Genomic DNA, 22,601 nt, shown 5'->3' with positions numbered 1-22,601 from the left:
GTCCTTTGTGCCCTCCATCCGACTCCCCTCCACCCGCCCTGGAAGTCAATGGACATCCTGCTTTCACCGTCCGCCGGATCGTGGACTCCCGTCGGCGAGGTCGCGGTTGGCAGTACCTCGTCGATTGGGAGGGCTACGGTCCGGAGGATCGCCAGTGGGTTCCTGGTTCCTACATCCTCGACCCATCGCTGATTGAGGAGTATGAACGCTCCCTCCCATCGACATCTTCCGGACCGCCAAGAGGCGGTCGTTGAGGGGGGGTACTGTTGGGAGCTGGAGAAGTTCCATTACTCTCCAGCAGAGTCCGCCATGGATCCTCCTGAGCTGAGCCTTCGACACACCTGAGGCGCATCTCATTATCAGAGGATCCACAGTATATAAGCTGTCTTCAGACCTTGCCTCGACGCCGCAGTGTTAAATCCAGTTGGTTAGCACCTAAGCCTAGTATCTTCTGAGAACCTTTGTTGCCATTGAATCCAGATTGGATTCTAACCCTTTGTATCTGCTTTCAGGAATCCTGTTTTTCTCCTGTGAAGCTCTGGAAGAGTTTAACCTGCCGAGCCTGCCCTCTGAGCCAAACCTGAAGACTCTTCTCTGGATTCCCATGCAGCTCTGGACTAAGAGCTGGAAACTCAGAACCAAGGTCTGACTTCTCGCTAGAAGTAAGACGCTGAAGCAGTAATCGGACTCTGCTGAACAAAACAATCTCTGGACCCAACAGTTCCTCCCTCAAGGTTTTACCAGGTCTCCTCAAGGTACAAACCTGAAAACCTCAAACTCAAACTCAACTGATCCAACGCTAACAGAACTGTCTCCCACACAGACTCCAGTGAACCAGCCCCCAGGCCTGAACCAGTACCAGTGTTATTTCCATGTGCTTTGTGAAACAATAAACCTGTTAAACTTTTATTCTTTCTCCGTGGTGTTCTGCATCTTGGGCCTCTCAGTAACCCATCATGACATTTACTTTAACCAGATTTAAACTTACACCTGATTCTATAAGCTGAAATATTTTAGAGCACATTCTGCAGGGACATGCTGCCTGTTGATAACAGCATCTGAGAAAATTACATTTAAAATCATTAATATTTGATAAGAAGTGTGTATTTCAAACTTTAGAATTAATTGGGTGATTGGGTTTTATTTCTTCTTGCTTTGTTTTTTATGGGAATGGATGATAGAATGGCTGTAATGGTTGTTTGGGAATCAGTTAAAAAATTAAAGGGGAAGAGTAATCATAGGGGAGAAAGGAGAGCAGCTGACAGCAGAGATACCACGGTAACCAAGGGCACCAGTTGCCATGACCATGGTTATCCAGTCTAACCAGTGATCATGTGGTCAAACAGTGACTGTATCTAAATACACACAAACAGTAAATCATCTTCCACTATGTTCCAGAGTTCGATAGATTGCACAGAAGAAGGAAAGCAACAAATTATTGCCATTTTTTTTATTTTACACTGTAAAATACAAACTTTTTAACCTACTTTAAACTTTTTAAGTGCAGATAAAATAAAACATAGAAGAAAACTTTCTCTTATAACTATTCCCTTAATGTCAGAATAATTGGTTGTTTTTTTCAATATATTTTACCACTTATGAATTCTGAAACTCTGAACAGAGTTTTTCAATCCCAGAAATCTACTGTGAATTGTAGCTACATGTGCTGAGAAGCTATTCAGAGGGGAAGAAGCTATTTTTACAAAAGAAACATAAAAAGCTGTGAAAGCAACTGAAGACAAACACGTTCCTCTTTGGAGAAATATTCTATGGCCTGATGAAGCTTTTCACCATAATGACCCGTTATGATGCTCAGAATCATGTCCAGTACTGACGGTCAATTTTTTTTCCACTTATATTTACTTATTCACAAAGTTACAATAAAATATCTTGATGTGCAATAAGTTTAGCGATTTGTTCAAATACATCTGTTCCACAGATAAGCATCTACATTTGGTTGTTTCTGTATTTTGTTTTACTTTCCTTGGGAGAGACTGTGAATCTTCACCAGCATATTTCCTTGGGAGTTTTGCCCTCACCAAGATGGCAGCCAAGGCTCAGAGCATCCAAACAAGCACTAACTGGACTGCACCACCATTTCCTCTGGAAGAAGGGGGATTATTTCAGTTCTTCAGTTTAAGTTTAGTTTATGTTCATCTTACAATTATTGTGTTTAAAGTTTGATGTTTTGATTTCCCTCTTTGCTCTAGTTTAGTTTAACAAACCTAACTGCTGTGCTGTTTCTTGTAGACTGCTGTACTGTTTGGTTACCTCTTTCTTTTAATGGTCTGATAAACCAGTACGCAGGGTGTGTGTGTGATCTACTGGTTTGTTCACATATCATTTTAGTTAAATTCTGATTGTTTGACCTATTTTGATGACCTCTGTGTTTGTTTTCGTATCAAAACATTGTGGGTTAAAATAAAAACCCTTGTTTTCTAATAAAAGCTGTGACTCCTCATGCCTTTTGAATGGGTCCCTAGCACCTGTGATCTTTAAAGGTAATAGGGGGAAGTTTAAACCATGGGTGCTTTGCTGCAGGATGGACTGGTGCACTTTACATATTTGATGGCATTGTGAGGAAAGAACAGCAGCTGCAAATATGGGCGAAACATCTAAACACAATGGCGGTATAGTTTCCACTGGTTCTTCAGCGCTGTTTCCTTGAAACAAGTAGGCTGAGGTATATCTGCATGGAGTGTGCATGTTCTCTTCCTACATGTGTGGGTTCTCTTGTGTCAATAAAAAAGATGGTGGGGTAAACATTGCTGGGATAGGCACCAGTCCCCCATCGCCCTGATGAACAAATTGGTGCAAAAGATGAATGGATGACATCTCAGTACGGTTAAAGCCTTTTGGACAAAGTGGTCAAAACCTCCTGATTAGTAATATACCAGGTGCACTGGAAAAGGGGAGAGATTCCCTCATTAAATGGGTCAACAATGATGATTCAGTCAACAGTGTTGGTAAAACCAGAGCGGCGCTAATCGGAAGGAAACAGCAACTGAACAAAAATCAAATGATGATCCTCAAATGCTGGTGAAGATTCTCGGTCATCCAGGTCTGGATGACTGGAATTTGTTTCCAAGTTTGAAGACGTTTCACTTCACATCCAGGAAGCTTTTTCAATTCAAAATGTCTGACATTGCATTGAGTTTTAGGCTACCGTATAAAGATAGCAAATGGAGGAGAGTAGCAATGCATGCTTTTTATGGCTGCTGAATGCATTTTCACTTTTCCCTAAATATCTAAGCTTTCAGCAGTTGAACAGAGGAAGGAAATTAAATGAATTTAACTCCAATCTAACTTAAATCTCATGAACTACCAACTTTAAGGAGTAATTAGTATAAATCCTACTATGTAAAAGATAGACTAAATGATCTGTAAAAATGCAAACACAAACAAACCCGGGATAGTATATGAATGCAAACTACAGAATAAAGAGATGGTTAAATCAAGCAAACAAAATAACAAATGTATAAACTGAGACAAATGGTGTTCTCACCCACTTTGTCACAGTAACAAAGGATTCCTGGCAATAAAGAAAATTGCTTTCATGGTAATTATGTCAGGAGAGAACATACTAGAAGATGTGTACATCATTTAATATTGATAACAGGATTTCTGCTGTTTGGAGATGGTGGGTACCCAGCATATCATGATATACCGTTGGTGTCGGGGGATATTTTGGCCGTTTTGATGCTGAGTGGCATATATGAGGGGATCTGCAGAGCTGTCAACACTCAGACTGAGATGTTAAAGGCAAACTATGCAACATTTTTCAGTTAATTAATGTGTTCCATAACGTTTTGGATGATTAAATGAGTAATTTCAGGTTGAACAAATGTATTCTCGGCCGCCCTGGTGGTCTGTAGGGGAAATAGCGTACTTGCAATTGCAGGAGCACCGACCCGCACCCAGAGGCTCAGAAGTCTCGCGAGAGTCGGTCTTGCTTTACGGCGAGAACTGCTACACGCCCCCAGTTAAAAGCATGCTCGTTGCTAGCACAGTGGCGATCTTTGTGCAGTTATCATGGCGGAACCAGCGTGAAAACAGCGAAAGCCCATGTCGGAGCAGGCAAGAAAGAGGAAAAGGGCTCCGGACAGAGAGAGGAGTCGTACACGGGTGAACATCGGGCAAGCTTTTTCCGAATGGCGAGAGCTAAAATAAAAAGAAGGCTGCAAGGCTGACGCGGACCTCGCGTTTCGGCTGATGCGATTGTAAGTAACATTGGAAGGGTTTCTCTCTCTCTGTGTGCATGTTCATACTTTCACTGTGTCAGTCATTCGTTGCGTTCGCCTGTCTGCTAAGCTCAAAACAACCGCGCCTGGTTTGACGGAGAAACCAGGAGAACAGCTGAGCATATTTACGACAGTGCACTTTTACTTTCGCCCTCTGGGGGGAGCCTCGCTGGAAAATCAACACCGGTTGCATAGTGTACCTTTAAGGGAGCAGAATCGAAAACTCGATCCTTTCACAGGATCACAGGCGGGCTGCAGTTCCTGGACTCAGAGGTGAAACGGTATAATCTTGGAGAAAGATGGATCTGGCAGAAGTTCGCAGTATTTGTCTTATTTGGAATCACAATTGTGACATTAGCTAAAACTCTCAAGGCTGGCAGAAAAATCAGTGTTCAGCCTGAAACCAAACAATTTCCATCTGAAATCTGTCTCCCAGTGTTTGGCCTTGGGAGGCCATATCAACTCCACTTCCCTGGATGTTATGTAAACATGGCGCTCTGCTCCCTCTGGCTCTTCCCTTTCCTGAATACATCTGTGAACCTGCTCCATGTGAGGCTGGTTGGTGAATATCATGCTAAATAGTTCTATCAAGGTCAATGGTCCATGGGAACGGTGCTCATGAACTTCATTTGCACACACGCATCATTATAGATATACATATCTCCTCTGTTGCTGCTAAGATGTTGTTTTGTATCTGTGTTGCTTCTTTATGCTGAGTTGATATCTCAGAAGGTATTCTGCTAAGGTTAAAGTGTGAAATATGTTTTTTTTTCCTCCTCTAAACCATTGTAATCCTTTTCACTTCTTTTTTTTAAACCATAACTACAGCGCCTTTGATGGTAGCAAGGCCTTCTTCATCTCCTAATCGACTTTTAAACTTAAGTCCATTATTTGTTTACATCCCTACTTTGATATGTACCCGAAAACATAATCTACTTCTTTACATCTCTGCTTATTTTAAGTAATCTTTGTTTTTTCAAAAACAGACTTGTCAAACAGTTAAGGCATTCTTTTTGCTCTCCACTTTTTGCACAAATTTTAATAGAAAATAAAACAAATAGCTATCAGTTACTGTAGAAAATACAGTTCCAAAGGTTCTTGTTTCTCTTTTCATTCTTCCTTTAAAACATGTTTCCACAATATGTCCTTGACTGCTTTTAGCATCAAAAGAAAGTCTCTTGTCACAGAAATATTGATTTTTCCCTCTTTTTTGCTTGGATGTTTGTTTGCAAAAATCTGTAAATAAAGCATAGATTATACAAAATATTTCTATTACAAATCAACCTTTTGTCTGGGATTAATGTCCCTTTATTTGTCTTGAGCTCACACAGCTCATGTTCAGTGCCGACAATATGAATTATAAAGCTGTGTTATGCCTGCCTCTGATGTTGCGTCGCTCGACTTTCGCCTAACCGTCCTTCACAGCAAAGGCCCGTCCCCTGGGCTTGTTCAGGGCGCCCCGTGTCTTCAATGTGAAATGACAGAGCTCATTAAAAACAATCAGAGGCCTCTGCAGCTGAGCTCAGTAATGTTGTTGACTTGGACTGACTCGCCAGGGGGTTGGGAAAAGGTTGTAGGGGTTAGATCTTCATCAATTCTTTCCTCTTTGCTGCTCTACTTTAATGTCACTGTGGGAAGAATATAATCCTGGTGGATTTGTGTTGGTAATTTACACTATTTTCTTAAAGACAGAAGTATTATTGATCAAACGTATTGTGGTCAGATTTGGCATCTGACTAAATGCCTATTGGACACCCTGCAAAACAACACGGTGTCTTGGGAATCTAAAGCGGCTTTGCACTTGGATCAATATCCCTCAGTTAGTCAGCAAACATTAACCGTCATCCTCGTTTAATGCACACCAGGAAGAAATTGGCTCAACAGCACAGCAGCCATGATGCATTTACTTTCCTGCTATCATCTCTGCACTCTGTCAAAACAAAAGCCTTGAGAGCTGGCTTTCTGTCACGTGATGCTCACAGATCTAAAATAACTGTATATCTGCAGCTATTTTTAGGACGCCTGACAAAATAGTTCTAAAGCATCTTTCAAAACTTACATAACCGATTATGAGTAACATTTGTTTTATTAGAATAGCTATTATTATCAGCCGTAAATCTGCTATATTAGTTTTATCATACATGATCTCTTTAAGCGGCCGTATAAAAGTCCATGAAAGCCCTTCCTCCGGGACATTGTAGTCTTGGGGCCATAACACAAGTCGTGGCTCAGGTCGCAGTGTGCCAAGCGTGAAAATGCTTTCAGCCATTCTCACTCTCAGGACGCATTAGAGCCTTTGATCATGCTTGAGCACACATGCACCAGCAACCAAACGAGTCCTAATCCACACACACATGCTGGCGTCAAGCCTAAGAATAGCCCCGCGCTCCCACAGGTTCATCTCAGCTCGTCTCATTGCTGTACATGGAAAAAACATCGTATCCAAGACAACCACGAGGAGCTTGTCGCCTCCCTTTTCCTTCCCCCTGCGCTTTGTCATGGCAACCAGGGAAAATGAGTGAAATAAGAATAAGTTGTGAGAATCTTTAATATGTTGCTCCTTTTAGTGTGAATATTCTAATATTCTACAAGTACAGGTCAGAGGGGCATAATTCACTCCAAAAGTAACTTTAACTTATAGACAGGGTTTTCAAAAGAATTAAAACAAACATAGCTCTACGGTCTTGAAAAAAAAATGTTAACCTGCTTTTTTTTGTTTAACATACTTTTATCATAAACTTTTATGTACTTTAGATGTATTTTCTGTGATTTTCTGTGAGTTTAAGTAGAATAACAACAATATAAATAGCAATAATACATTTATTATTCAAAATGCAGTTCACAGATATGTACCACAAAGTTTAACAAAACAACAGTAAAAAGTCAGAACAGTAAGAAATAATACAAGTTAAAGTTTAAAGATAAGATGAGAACTGGAAAGGCTGACTCTGTCCGCTGGACGTTAGTTTCAGAAACTTCCAGTTTAGAACTAAATGGGCTCTAAACTGCTGCGTTCACCTCAACTACAACCCATGCAAATCATTACAAGATGAGTCCCTAATAATTTTCACACAACTGTGCTTCATTTGAAGTCATAAAGGAAGATTGAGGAAGAAGGAAAATAAATAAAAAAAATTATCTTGGGTAATTTTAAAGTTTCTGAGAGAAGCAGCCCACAGAAAGCATTGCTCTGGGCCAACTGCTGCATATTGACCATAGAAATGACTTCATATATCTGACCCTGAGCTAAAACTCTACGGGTCTTCAACAGGATTTTTATAAACCGAGCATGGGGAGTCATTTTTATTGGGATTTTTTTAAGGCTTGATCTCTGCTGTCAGAGGGGAGCTGATTTCTTGCTTCCCTCATGTATATGTGTAAATCTGGAGGTGAATGATTTTAAAAACAACAATTGAAAGTCAGGCTATTGGTATAATTCCCTTATTATTCTAAAGGTTTCAGTGGAACCAGTGGCTACAATCTATTGTGGTCCATGGGGTCCATATTTTTCAACAGTTTTTCGCATGTGAATAAACATTGAAATCATATGTGATCATTTGGAAAATTTCATGTTTCAAGCAAATGTGATTTACATGTTTTCATTTGTTATTCACATGCGAAAATATGAGTCATATATGCCTAAACTGTGAGTCACATGTGCTTTTAATGGGAGCCAGGTGTAAAAACATGTGAATTATACATTTCTGCATGTGAATCACATGTGCTTTTAACATCAAACCTTCCAAATCCACATGCATACATGGGCTTTTTTAATATAAGTTTTATTTAATATAAGGTTTTATTTCCACATGTCATGTAATGGGTTCACATGTAATTTTCACATATGAAGTTCATTGATTGATCTTTAATGACCTGAGTTTTTCTGATCCATGCTCGACATAAGTGCCAGATCAAACACATCACGTCCATTACACCTGGAGTTACAGATGTTAGAAAAACATGCTGGGTATAGAAAGAGCAATGATAGATACTGTATATATTTTGTTTACTACCAAACATCTTGGAGCATGATTATTGTCAATAAAACTTCCCATTGCTTTCTTTTCGTTTTTTTTTTTTTTTATAAAAACAATTAAATAAAACTGAATACACATCAATCCATCTTCTCGCACTTAGTCCTTGTTATGGTCACGGTGGAGCCGGTGCCAACTCCCACAGTCTACAGGTGAGAGGCGGGGTTCATCCTAAACAATCACAGTCACACTCACACCTAAGCAAAATTTAGAAAAGCCAGTTAACCTAACAGTCATGTTTTTGGACTGTGGGAGGAAGCTGGAGTACCCAGAGAGAACCCACGCATGCTCAGGGAGAACATGCTAACTCCATGCAGAAACCCTGGGCCGGGAATCAAACCCACAATCTTCTTGCTGTAAGGCAACAGCGCTACCAACTGCACCTCCAAGCAGCCCAAAACCGAATAACTGGTTTGAAATTGCAGATTTGTGTTTTAACTCTCCTTATTTCATTTTTTTTACATTTCTAATGATTTATATCCAAAGTGCATCATAAGATGTTGACTTTAATACATACATTTAAAAAAAAAATACCCTATTAGACATGAGCACAAACACTTCGACACAGAGCACAATGTAATGAGAATTGCAAATTGTTCTACTGGAGGTTTCTTCCTGTTAAAAAGGAATTTTCCTCCCTACTGTCTCAGCAAGCATGCTTGGTGTGAGGGATTGCTTTTGAGTCAATGAGTCGATGCAATCAACTGCTTTTCCTTAGATACTTGATAATATGTGAAAAATAGGACCCACATGTGGTGAATGTGAATTAGGGGTGGAACGGTTCACAAAATCCACGGTTCGGTTTGATTCACGGTTTCTTGGTCACGGTTTTCGGTTCGGTTCGGTTCGATTCGGTATATGTTGATTGTTACACCGAAATCCCATAAGAATTTATGAAATTAATGAAAAAATCCCCAAAAATTAATGGATTGTAATTATTTTTAATGATCCACAGAAACCCTGGATCATTTCCGCATGTTTTGCTGCTTTGAATTTAATCATCTGGCGCATGCCCTCTACCATCTCCAAGGGACTCAGAGGGGAGCGGACGGGAGCCACAGAGGAGGCTGCAGGCTTTGCTTTGAGCAGGCGGTCTGGAGCGCAGCGGGGGTTGCTGACGGAGTATGAGGGATTTCGGGGTTAGCATGACATGTTGGTCATGTTGCTGTTAGCATAAACAAAACGTGTTGCACAATGCTTGCACACTGTTGCACTTTTATCCACAACTTTCTTTCCACCGTCATCGTAGGTCACTCTAAATGCAAAGTGGTCCCATACAGCAGACCTATAAAGTGCTGCTGGCGCGTCTTCCAGCTCCTGTTCTTTCCCACTCGCCATACCCACACAATTCTCCACAACAACTGATTTTTTCCTGCTACACCCGGCTACGCTGCTTCGCTTCTTCTTCTTCTTGTTTACTATTGGCGGTTGGCTTTGGTCGCAGTACCGCCACCTTCTGCTCTGGAGTGTAAACACTTCACCTATGAGAAAAAGGAGCAGCGCATGAACCGAACGAAACACACGCGAACCGAACCGAGACAGTCGAACCGAACTGTTCTGACGGTTTTCATAAATCGTCCCATCCCTAATGTGAATCCATGTGAAGTTTATGGTGTTTTTCTGTGGGAAACAGGAATCATTTGTTAAATTCATTGGGTTTTTTATAAGAGTGGAATCTTCACACTGTCCAGGCATGTTTGTCTGGTTTGCTATTGTTACTAAAGTGACCACGAAATGATAGGACTTTGCTCCATGTCTCTGGGCTGATGCTGAGATGGACCTGGAAGAACTCCACCTCTCCACTGAAAACAGCTGCAACAGGCTTCACCAACTACCCAACCCCATGACAGAAGACAGGACAAAGCCGGCGCAGAGAATAATCATTGAAAGGAAATTGCTCCATGATTCAATGACTTCAAAATAAAGGTGCTTCATGCATGTCAATGAATGCACAGAGTGCTGCTGCTTGGAAAGTCGGTAGCTGATGAATTTTAAGTGAGTTGACCTCAAGGTGGCTTCTAACGGTAAATGATTAACCATTGTCAGAAAACATTTAGAAACAAAGAAGAAGCTGAACTGTTTCTCATCCCTGTATTTAGCACTGCTGCTGCACGGTGCATCATTTAAGAACGGTCTCCCTGTAATTTCTATCATCTGGTTTCCTCAGTTGACTTTGACTGTAATTAGAATGAAATGTGACATTTGTATAACGTAGAGGCGACAGAGCGAGAGTGAAGACCCTCGACCCCCCACCGCCGTACCCCGCACCCCCAGGGAGCATCTACTCCTCACTATGCCTAGATTTTATTAGAACATCAAACTGCTTTGCTCCTGAGGAGGCAGACATAACAAAATCAGGAAGACGAATCGGTTTCAGTGTCACTCTAACCTCCTCAGAGGGGAGGCAAGGCTGAAGCCTGAATATGAAAAAAGAAAAGGTGCATTTTACATTGGATACAACCTGCTTGTTTAACACAATTCTATGGTTTATGTCACTCATATACATATTTCCTCATGCATATTTCCATTACAAATCAGTTACCAAAAACAATAAAATATAGAAAGCATGGTGTGTATTTTTTGTTCAGCCATATTTACTCTGATACCACTAAATTAAATCTATTGAAACTAATTCCCTTCCTGAATCACCTTTTTGATGAATTTAGTCGGTCAGGGTCTACAACCTGTGGCTCTGAAGCTCCCAATGCGGCTCTCGATAACTTTGACTAAAGATTAAACAGAATCAATCTTTTTAAATATAGATACGAAAAAAATATGGCAAAGACCTTAAAGCTACAACTAATGCTGTTTTTTAGTAAAGCCCCTGTCACACCGTGATGATTAGACCAGCATATGCCTGACGTATGAAAAATCTTGCAAAAACGTTGGAGAAGTTACGGGTACGTTTTGTATAAGTTATGAGCACGCTGAAGCACGCTGATGCATGCTGAAACAAGGCGACATACGGCAAGTGGGTCGAGAAATGTTGAGGATGCTCAACATTTCCTGACATATGTCAGCGTATGCAATACGAGGGCGATAAGTTAAAGGTAAGTTATGTAATCGTTGACATACGTTAAGTGTAAGTAACTAATAGGTCGTGGCGTCTAGCTCATCCAAAACTTATAAGTAATTATGCATTAGTTATGAACTAGGTTAATACTGCGATCAAAGACATAATACAGACCGGGCACCTCACTGCGAATTGCTTCCCCTTTTGCATCAATTCATGGTTATCACGCTGCCGTGCGTTATAGGTTAAGCTGTCATTGGACATAAGTTCTGGACTCGTTATGAATACTCTATGTATATGCACAAAATTAAAAAAAACACATAGAGAGTTCAGCGTATGCCAGTGTTTTAGGAGATTCTGGGACAGAATCGGTATATGTTGATTGTTACACCAAAATCCCATAAAAATTAATTAAATTAATCAAAAAAATCCCAAAAAATTTATGGATTGTAATTATTTTTAATGATCCGAGGAAACCCTGGATCATTTCCGTATGTTTTGCTGCTTTGAATTTAATCATCTGGCGCATCCCTCTACGATCTCCAAGGAACTCAGAGGGGAGCGGACGGGAGCCACAGTGGAGGCTGTAGGCTTTGCTTTGTGCAGGCGGTCTGGGGGTTGCTGACGAAGTATGTGGGATTTCGGGGTTAGCATGACATGTTGGTCATGTTGCTGTTAGCATAAACAAAACGTGTTGCACACTGTTGCACTTTTATCCACAACTTTCTTTCCACCGTCATCGTAGGTCACTCTAAATGCAAAGTGGTCCCATACAGCAGACCTATAAAGTGCTGCTGGCGCGTCTTCCAACTCCTGTTCTTTCCCACTCGCCATACCCACACAATTCTCCACAACAACTGATTTTTTTCTGCTACACTGCTACGCTGCTTCACTTCTTCTTCTTCTTGTTTACTATTGGTGGTTGGCTTTGGTCGCAGTACCGCCACCTTCTGCTCTGGAGTGTAAACGCTTCGCCTATGAGAAAAAGGAGCAGCGGATGAACCGAAACAGTCGAACCGAACGATTCTGACGGTTTTCATAAACCGTTCCATCCCTAATATGTATATATATATATATATATATATATATATATATATATATATATATATATATATATATATATATATATATATGGTTAGAGGGCCACTGGGCGATCAGTAGGCTATGCAGGTAAAGTGTGTTCCCCTAAGACAAAACGACATTGAAAGTGTGTGTTTCCTGGACAGGGTCAATTTTTACAGTTGCCTTTTGTATCTATGCTCCTTTTTCTATGTCTGCTTCTGTCTCCTTGAACCCCAGTCGGCCTCAGCAGATGGCCGCTCACACTGAGCCTGGTTCTGCTGGAGGTTTTTTCCTGTTTAAAGGGAGTTTTTCCTCTCCACTGTCGCTACAAGCATGCTTAGTGTGAGGGATTGTCTTCGGGTTGAAATAAACATATTTTCTCTGTAGGAACAAATTACTTCTTTTGTACATTAAAATCAACTCCCTGCAGATGAACCACTTCTTCAATCTCTCTGGATCCGTTTTCAAATTTACAGCAATTGAGTTAATTACATCTGCATAACCTTAAGGTTGAGATCCTGCTACACTGACATTTTTTTCTAAAATTAAAAAATGTAATGCTCTGGTGGGAAGTAAAGATCTGAAGTAAATATTTCTCAGAGAGAACTACACTTTAAAGGTCTTAGTTTGAGCAGAGCTCTTAAATCTTTAAAGAGCTGCCTCGACAGAAATGTTTCTGTCCAGGTATATTCAGGCATGATGACATTAACGTTAAACCCCCAGAGCTATCAAAGGCAGAAAAATATAAAGTAGATCTCCTGCTTCCAGAAGAAAAAAAAAAAACGATAGGGCAAAGAAGTTTCTTTCATCTCAATGAAAGACTCTGAAATGAGGCTTCGGCGACTGAGATTTATTATAAATAAATCAAACGCTGAAACTTTTATTTGATTTTATAAAGTGGATTTTTTTTTTTTCAGAGCAGCGATTTTACAGAACTCATTCAAAGTGACGATTATATGTTAAAACGTATTTATCTTGGATATAAACCAGCCTGGAATAAAATATGTTTGGAATCAAAGTATCTGTCTGTGTGTGGTCTTGTCAAGCAGAACATTACAAACCTAACAGGATCATTACTGAGCTCTAAATCTATTAACATCCAACCAAATTGTAATAAATTAAGTCAATGCAGTCACTGTTTACAAATCAAAAATAAAAACTTTTTTTTTATCAAAAGAGAAAGCTGAGCTCAGGAGTGCCTGTACTAAACACCTGGAGGGAGTATACAACTTATTTCTCTAAGGAAATGCGAATAAACTATGAATTTGAATGTGCATTTCTCTCTCTAAACCCTGTAAGTGTGTGTGTAAGTGACATCAAAAGCCGCAGCTGAAGTAAGGATAGGGTTCCTCACTGAGCTGCAGCTGAGCAGCTCCTCCTACTGGAACAATTTATGATCTGTAAAAATTAATCAGATGAACGTTAGAGGAAGTCACAGTATACACACCCTTGGTGTCAAGCATGGTGTTGGCGCAATAATGCTGAGGGTCTTTTTGCTGTCGTTTTAACAGTGTATTGCACCAAGTGAAAGGATATTGATTCAACTTTACCTTTCTACCTAAATCCATACCATGATGAGTGTCTGTTATGACATGAAAATCGTTGGAGCTTTCTCGCTAATAGTCCATGGCCAGAGACTCTTACACCATCTGGAGAAATCTGCATCCATGTGACAGTTTTCCATGGGTTGCTGGGAACTATTTTCTTTACTCTTTCAGAATCATATTGAAGGAGAAGTCCGGTCATATTCAGAATTCAGACTACTGAAAATACTTTAAATATGAAATTATTACATCCATGTTTGTCAAAGAACACTACTGCCACCTACTGGTTTGTGACATTGTCACGGTGCGGTATCGGCTGTTGATCAAGTCCCAGTGCTGTATCTGGTGTTTGTCACAACGCGCTATTATCCAAGTCATCTTGAAAACATTCTTCTTCCAAATGTTGGCTACATATTACGGGTTTTTTCTCTGGCCAGAAAGGTTGAATAACTCTTTTTTTTCACTTTTACCCGATGTATTCCAGCATCCAGCTGCCATGCACGTGGGCATTGTCAGTTTCACTATAGCTCTGGTGAATTTCAATGGTGAAGTCCTCTGGAAATCTTCAATAATTGTTGTTGATTGCAGATGTGTCTAGTAGTTCCCATTGATTTTGCTTGTAAAGCGGGGAGAATGGCGCTAGGCTTACCGCACCGTGACGTCACTGCTGGAAGATGGCAGGAGGGAGGGGTTACTATATTTAGGAAAAATGGCCGCTCCCAGCTCAGTGATCGCGACGGAAATTATTATTTACATTTTTTTTGTGATTAGCGTTGAATTCATTTAATCACTGTGAAGGTATTAGTTAAAGGTATAAATAATTGATTATTCCTTGATGACCCGACTTTTCCTTTAAGTCAGTCCATCAAGAAGATAAACAGTTCTGGTTATTTTTGACTCCAAAGGCTTAGAATAATGATCATTGTAAAAGAAGAACTCCATGAGAAAGAGAAAATGGTTCGTGGTTTATAGGTAATTATGGTATTTTATATTACTTTTTCCCTGGAATTTTTGAAAAAGTCTGCTTTTGTGATTTTAAACTATATATTCACTATTTTTATTTTTTTTATAAATAATTGAACCACACTCTTTTAACTGAATATTATGTTCATCGTAATAATTCAAAAAAATATTTCCACTCCTGCAGTGGCGGCTGGTGAAAAATATTTTTGGTGGGGCTGATATAGCCTAGTGTATGTCTCCAACTAATCCGGAATAAGAATTCAAATAAACATTTGGACAATACATACAATTTAACAGTAATGATTTAATTTACTATATAATAACAGTAACAGTGATGATTTGGGTCACTGTGACGGGGTTCTTTGGCCTCCAAGAATCCAGGCTCAGTCGGGTTACCGGTGTTGGTGATTTATTGTGCTCAAAAACTCAAAACAGGGTGCAAAAGAAACTAAACATGTACAAGATACTCTGGGCCTCAGCCTCCCTCCAGTTACCAGCAATGTAACAAAGAAACAGAAAACAAAAATTGCCGCTTTTCTTCCCACAGCCCTCATTAAATAGTTTAAGCCCCTACAGGCTCTCTTATTTCTGATTTCTTCTCATAAATCAGTTTTGTCCATATATTACCTCCACAAACAATTGATGTACAAAAACAAATAATTTTTACAACTTAATTCTTTTACACAGATTCATTGACTTATTCAATTACACCAAACTGGGTTTGAACCCAGCAAAGACGCAGCCAGACTGAAGATGACAAGTCCCCGTAGCATAAACACACACACACACACACACACACACACACACACGGCTAACCCCACTGAAATATTAAGTGTGCACCCTCAATACGCCAGCAGGTAACCAGGAACAGCTTGTGTGTTTTAAGTTAATAGAGCTACTGATCTCAGCGCGAGTGTATTGGTCCTCACAAACACAGTATAACAGGAATGTGTGTGTGGCGCGCAAAGTTAGAGAGGTTGTTTTAAGCGACGAGGTGGATTCCTCACAGTCACAATAACCATGACATGAAATGTTCATATCCTACAACAGGGATGTTCTTCTGGCAAACGGGTAGATAAATAAGGATCTCACCGAATTTGGTGGAAGCTGCATCTCGTTCGTTACATTCGCCATCTTCCCTCTAATTGTCTGCACCTGCGCTTGGGTTCAGAAGAGAAGCCTGTAAAAGCGCAGTATTTTCAGAGCCCCAAGACCATAAAGTTCCGAGACGCTGATTGGCCATTAAATTCACCTAGCAATAGTACATGATTGACAGATTCTCTGCAAATGTGGGGCTGTCTGATCAGCGCCCCCAGAACAGAGACGGTAGGAGTCTGTCTGTGGAAATCCACAAATGAATGACAGTAGATAGGGAAATGTAGTTTATATAATTTGTTTTGCTTATAGGTACACACTCTAGAGAGTAAAACTGACATTTATGAGTTAATTTCTAAAAATATATTTTACGTTTCTCTCTTCTTATCAGGGAGGGCGGTGCCCCAGCGCCCCCTATGGGCCGGCCGCCACTGCACTCCTCTCTGTATTCGATTGCATACTTTTAAGCATACAAGTTACACATTTACCCAAAAGAAAGTTAAGTTTAATTTTATTTAAAGAAATGTAAACATATGGTTATAATGTTTATAACTGTATTCAAATACAATGGATACAATCTTGAGGTTTTGTTAAAGGGCTGATAGAATGATGTTATAGGGTATTTGGTGCTGGTCCTTAAGGTCTCTGAATAGGGTGTGTAATATTGATTGGGCTAAAAATGGCATATTTGCTGTTCTATGAGCTCTAATGTAAGCCTGGTTAAAAGCCCTAGAATGAAATGACAGGTTTCTTCCTTTTATGGTATGATCATGAATATTTAGATGAGCTGTGGGCTGACTGATGGTTTACAACGGGCAAAGCTACTGAGCAAAGAGGCATCATAGCAACAAGCACTCACTCACAGAAACATTGAGATTATTGGTATGGTAGGGTGACCAGATTCCTCTTTTTCCAGGATTTGTCCTACTTTTCCTACCTAAAAAATTCATACCCCCACTTCATACCCCCGGGGCGCGATAGTACAGGCAACCGTCACTGTGTTGGATTCGGTTGCTCCATCCCTCGCTGGCCCCCTGCCCCCGTCCGCCGGGGTATCAGGACCAGCTCCGGAGCTGACGGCTCGATTCCAATGCCCGGTCCGGTCCAGTCAGCCCCCCCACCCCCAACAAAAAAAAAGAAGTGTCCTCCTTTTCAAAAACCCATATCTGGTCACCATAGGTATGCTAGCATTGCTATCAACAGCTTAGCCACAAAATAATACTTACAGCTTGTGGTTGAGATGGATCAGCCCGTTGTTTCAGTAAAAGAAGTTTAGTGAATTCTGCTTTGAACTGTCCAAGATTTTGAAAGCTGTCTTCGGTAAAATGCTTACAGCAAATGAACAGCTGAGAATCAAACTTTGCAGGGATCTTCTGATATACAAAAATAATCCATGCCTGTCGAGTCTTCGGATCTTTGGGAAGACTGTGAAAAACTTGCCCTTTCTCCGTGCAGGCTGGAACACTGCATTTCCGCCCATGGTTCTGGCTCAATTTCAACAGAGAAACTGTCTACTTTGTAATTCTTGTAGAAGTAAACCCAACTGTAGGCTAAACAGCTAAACTGGTGTCTTCCATCTCTAGTCATGTTCTTGGGCCAGTGAACCAATCGGGGCGTGATAAAAGTACAGGCCAAAACCGAGGAAGGCAACATCCCCGAATTGACATCAAGTCAGATCTTCATTTGGATTAGCCTGTTTTATGGTTGAAGTTTAGAATTGTGAGATTTACAGAGAAAGGAGGTGTTGATGGGGTTTGAACTTCTCTGTAAATCCATTTCACCCACTAAACTATCGTTATTCAACTATGACAGTTGAAACTCGGTTTTGCATTCTATGACCACTTTAAAAAATATTTTTTTATTCTTTATGAATTAATTGAGTTCTCTCTATAATGGGCCTATCAAAATGATACTGATTAGATTAACTGATACATATTGATTTTTTTTTAAATCAAACTCAAAAACTCAAACGTTTTAAAATAAAATCCAACTGCCTTTAGTTTTTCTACCTCTTTTTGGTTTTGCACCGTTTCCTTCTGCATGCATCCCATTACATTCCCATCACACCAAAGCACGTGCCCTTCTGTTGCTCCGCGCGCTCAAACCCTTCTGCAGACTTCTCGGGAGGTGTGCGCATGCGCAATGGCTTTGAACAGGTGCATGACGTCCACCTCTTCTTTGTCAACATGGAAATGAAAACAGACTGCGTTCATTCTGCCTCGGATTAATAACAGCTGCGCAGGTGTCAAAACCCAGGGAGACCTGCTCGGTCTGCCTTAGTAATAGTCTCTAATGCCACGAGCCAGTCGCGTGCGTAATGTCTGTAACCTGGAGATCCAGCCTTTAGGTTAATATAATTCTTATGGGTGGTAATGGGATTATAACGTGGACCCTCTCAAACATTTAAGGAACAACAAATGACGTCAACACATCTAATTAGGGGTGAAATATAGATAGATATCAGAATCAAAATGGTGAGTAACAAGGTAAAAGGCTTCCCCCGTGAAGCTGCATGAAAGCAACCTTATGACATAACGACGTTCATGAAAAGCAGAGGAGCGACGTGCTGATGCGCTCACCTGCCTTCCCCTCCGGGCACCTGTACCCAGATCCTTCCCGCCTTTAAGATGCAGCAGGGCGCGCGGTGAGATCACCGGTGGTCTCCTCTCCGTTCCTGAGGCGCAGCAGGGCTTCGGCTCCGTCACTTCAGAAGCAGCAGCCCACACATCCACACACGCACGCTGCTATCTTTACCTCCCCGCTAACGGCGCGCGCTCCCTGACTAACGGCTCCATTGATCAAAGAGGCCGCCTTTACGCACCGATCCGGTGTTTAGATGGGAGGCCCGGGAGCCTGAGCGCTGCGCTAGCTGCACTGGATGTGTGAGAAGTTAAGGTCCGTCTGCTGGTGTCGATAAGAACCCATGAAGGCGCAGCAGGACAAGGAACAATTTATTCATGTGCGCTCTAAAGGATTGTGGCGCCATCTAGTGGTAGCAGTACACATAGCCTCCACTTATAAATAAATAAAAGCACTCAGAGCGCCAGTATGTCAAACATTTCTTTTATTACACTTAGATCTTTATTGTGTAGAGACTCTTTTAGATACAAATTATTTACAATTTCAGAGAAAGAACAAATAAGTGCAGTTTACTGACTGAAGCAAAAAGACTGAAGAAAAAAAGAGACGCTGATTTGCATGCACATTAGACGATTAAACATTGAGACTGTGTCCGGTGGCCTGTGCAGGTGCTCCCTTCAGAAATGTTTTGATTGGTGGGTTGGGGAACTGGGTGGCTGGTTAGGGTCATACGGGGCTCATCTACCATGTGTCAGCATAGTCAGAGCTGCAAGAGAAAAAAGGAGATGTTGAAATTGTTGAGAAACCTGATATTAATTATCTTGGACATTTGCATTGAATTTTATTTTCTGAAACGTGCTTGTATACCTATGTAATTCAGTTTTTTCCATATTTTTCAGTCCTTCTATTAAATATACATGTATGTATATATGCTCACCGTGGTTCCCCATCTTGGTTGGAATTTGCGCCAAACAGCAGCCAAGCCACCGCTTCCTCAGGGGAGGATCTCTTTCCGTACCTAGAGGAAAAGAAAAGAAATAGGTAAAAATACCTGCATGTATGACAGCAACCAAACATTGATCGGAAAGTTTCAAATTGCTTTCTTTTCTTTACAAAGAGGAGGCATGACCTCCATCAGCCATTCATCGACTTTAGACCTTGGGGACTTTTTTACTTTTTATATTCCCAACTCTGATCATCAAGCTGTGAACCAAAGTGGTTAAACTGCACATACCCCGCCATGCCTTTGTGTATCCCCTAGCAATCTCGTGCAGTCCAATCACAAATGAGATATGCAATTATCTGAGAACGAAATAAGGGTTTTCAAGTTCACCGGCAGGCAAGTGGAATGCACACTGAAGAATAAACCCTGCCTCCGTCTGAGGTGTGAGGCGGCTGCAGCTTTTCAGTGCTGTGGCAGATCCAGGCAGTTTAATTATACAGCAGAAAAGGGTTAAAGCTACAGCTTCCATCACTAGACAATTATACAACCAGAAAGCTCACTGAACCCTCTGGTTTTATTCAGTCTTCTCCCCCAGCTTTAAGGAGAAAGAGGTGTTTAGGATGTCACAACAGGAGCATTAAAGGCTTCCCGCTTGTCTAACATCAGTATTTTATGCCTCACTGTTTACTCCACCAAGAGGAAAGGCATTAGATATGCCACCGCAGGAGATGTTAGATACATTAAGTGCAAAACACTTAATGTATCTAACATCACTTGATAATAATGTTAGGTGAAGCAATTCAAAACAGGAGGTCATTTATTCCCCGGAGGAAGTAGAGGTTGTAAAATGTAGAGTATGGCTCTCTTCCCAGAGCAGCATGGCCTGGGGGGGGGGGGATCTGAAGGAGTTTGGATTAATCTGGTGTCTACACAGACAGTTTAGACCTTAGATGGATCATTCCACAGATAGATAGATAGATAGATAGATAGATAGATAGATAGATAGATAGATAGATAGATAGATAGATAGATAGATAGATAGATAGATAGATAGATAGATAGATAGATAGATAGATAGATAGATAGATAGATAGATAGATAGATAGATAGATAGATAGATAGATAGATAGATAGATAGAACTAAAATGATTGTTTTTCCTCTGAATATCTTTTAGTTCATAATGTTTTCTACTTTAGATAGAAAAAAGTTTTCATTATATATCAATTAGTTCATCTATTTGTGTGTTTATTTATTCATTCATTTGTTTTAAAAACGTTTTTGGACCGTCTACCCTCTATTCAGTTTTTTTACTAGCCAGTTTTTTTAAATAATTAAACAGTCATAAAATTAGTTCACTTTCAACCAAATAACAACCTTAAACAATAACCAAAAACCTTAATTAGCCCTCCTGGTTCTGACTGACCTCTGCCTGGTGATGAGGTTGACATAATGCCTGACAGCCGCGTGGTACTTGGCCCACTCCTCCGGTGAGGCGTTGCTGCCGGGGCTCTCCGGTTTGGGGGGGTACGCGTCCGCGAAACCGCTCCAACACACCAACAGGCAGACGACCAGAGCCGCGAACATCACCCACGATCTCAGCATTTTGGCCATCTGAGAAGCGAAGCTTGGTGAGGTTTCTATAGGTACAACTTCAAAAAAAGAAATCAAAATACTACTTTTACTTTTTTTTAAGTGAATCTAGAAAATAAAGCACAGCTTAAATAAATAAACTGACGGAACTTCAAGTTAAACGTAAAACACAGAAAAACACAACTTTTCTCTCATAATTCATCAGCAAACAGAGTGAAAACTTACAGTTTGATTTGTCTTCTGATTCAGTCACCTCGGTGGTGCTCCTGTCCTGCTCTCCTCTCTGATCCACAGCATTTTATAGCGTGGGACCACTACCTGATGCGCACTGAGCAACACTTAACCACACCCCTCGCTCTAAAAGCCGCGCGTAAAGCGGCTGGTCATCAGCACCAAACTTTACAAGTCACGCTCCAACTCGAACGTCACTGAACTACTGTAGATTGCAAATTAATTTGTTTGTTAATAATAATGATATTAATAATAGTAATAGAACAAACTACGTTTTAATTTAAGTCACACAAAAAGAAATGTATGAGAATTAAGGGAATGGTGCAGAATTACTGATGGAACCTGTAATTTCAGCACCACGGACAGCGCTAAACCAACATATAATCTGTAAAACAACACCAGAAAGTTTCTTCTTCATCCACTGATCAACCTTATTGTAAATTTGGAGTATAATCTACCCATAACTGGACTGTTCTGTGAGACTGTATCTTCTGTGACTGAATAAAATCCATTCAAGTGCTCCCTAATCCCACAGCTTCATCTCCCTTCACAATTATTCTCCCCTGACAAAGCCCAGTCTGGAAAAGGAGTCTCCATCTTTTTATGATGTAATTTATCAGAAGGATTAAAAACAAAAGGATTTAGTCTTTATTTTTCTCATAAAGATGTGGATAAAAAAAAAACAGACAGAAAGTTGTAATCTCAAAATAGAATGAAGGATTTTTAATAAATGCAAACTGATTCTTTCCTCTTTTGGATTAGTCTTTTTATTTGGCTTCTTAGGCTTGTCAGAAAATATTTAAAACAGTTTCCTTTTTCTCATGTGCAGAGAAAATAAAACACATTATAAGGTACCATTGAAAAAGAACAACCTAAATAAAGTTTGAATACATTTTTCTATAAACTAATGATAAAATAAGGCAGAACCCATAGAAGGCAGCTCTAAAACAGAAGCTAGATGTGTCGTGTAGTAGATCTTATAGAGGAGGGATATTTGCTATTTAAGTGTAATGGATAGTTTATTAGGACCCATAAAAAACATATTACTTTAGAGACTAGAACATAGAAAATAATGTTTTTGATAATATGAAGACCTGGTCAAATCACATTTAATTAGTTGGAAATGAATCTCCTCAAGGAGTTTTGTTTGTGTTCATTTTCAGTGGCACCTTTGTCTCCATTCGCTCATCACTACAGCATGTATTATTCAGCTGGTGATGAAGCGTCTGAAGGGCTGTTGGTCTGGAGGCAGGAGAGGCAAGACACAGATCAATAACACCATTCTGTCTGAGACAAACGCAGGG

The 22,601-nt window shown here is 40.4% G+C and overlaps 2 protein-coding genes across 3 annotated transcripts in view; both read right to left on the bottom strand.

Annotated features, from left to right (window-relative positions):
• Nucleotides 1–18,908, bottom strand: part of mpp2b (membrane protein, palmitoylated 2b (MAGUK p55 subfamily member 2)) — a 111,244-nt gene extending 92,336 nt beyond the window's left edge. The window contains exon 1 of the mRNA XM_038296781.1: nt 18,532–18,908. The gene's annotated coding sequence lies outside the window, so the exon portion shown is untranslated. The remainder of the gene's footprint in view (nt 1–18,531) is intronic.
• Nucleotides 18,909–18,996: 88 nt separating this feature from the next.
• pyyb (peptide YYb) lies at nt 18,997–21,388 on the bottom strand. 2 transcript variants are annotated; one of them, XM_038296783.1, is made up of 4 exons: nt 21,292–21,388; nt 20,900–21,125; nt 19,470–19,550; nt 18,997–19,298 (listed from the first exon to the last, which is right to left on the bottom strand). In XM_038296783.1, the coding sequence occupies exons 2-4, from the start codon at nt 21,085–21,087 to the stop codon at nt 19,274–19,276; spliced, it is 294 nt and encodes a 97-aa protein (XP_038152711.1). In that variant the 5' UTR covers nt 21,088–21,125; nt 21,292–21,388; the 3' UTR covers nt 18,997–19,273. The 2 variants fall into 2 exon arrangements, with proteins under 2 accessions (XP_038152711.1, XP_038152712.1); XM_038296784.1 differs by having other exon boundaries at nt 20,900–21,087; nt 21,292–21,386.
• Between the last annotated feature and the right edge of the window lie 1,213 nt (nt 21,389–22,601).

Source organism: Cyprinodon tularosa, unplaced genomic scaffold (genome assembly GCF_016077235.1).
Source record: "Cyprinodon tularosa strain WSP-4 unplaced genomic scaffold, ASM1607723v1 ctg377, whole genome shotgun sequence".
NCBI classification, from domain to species: domain Eukaryota; kingdom Metazoa; phylum Chordata; class Actinopteri; order Cyprinodontiformes; family Cyprinodontidae; genus Cyprinodon; species Cyprinodon tularosa.
Note: the sequence above shows the minus strand (reverse complement) of the source record. Positions and strands in the feature narration are given on the sequence as shown.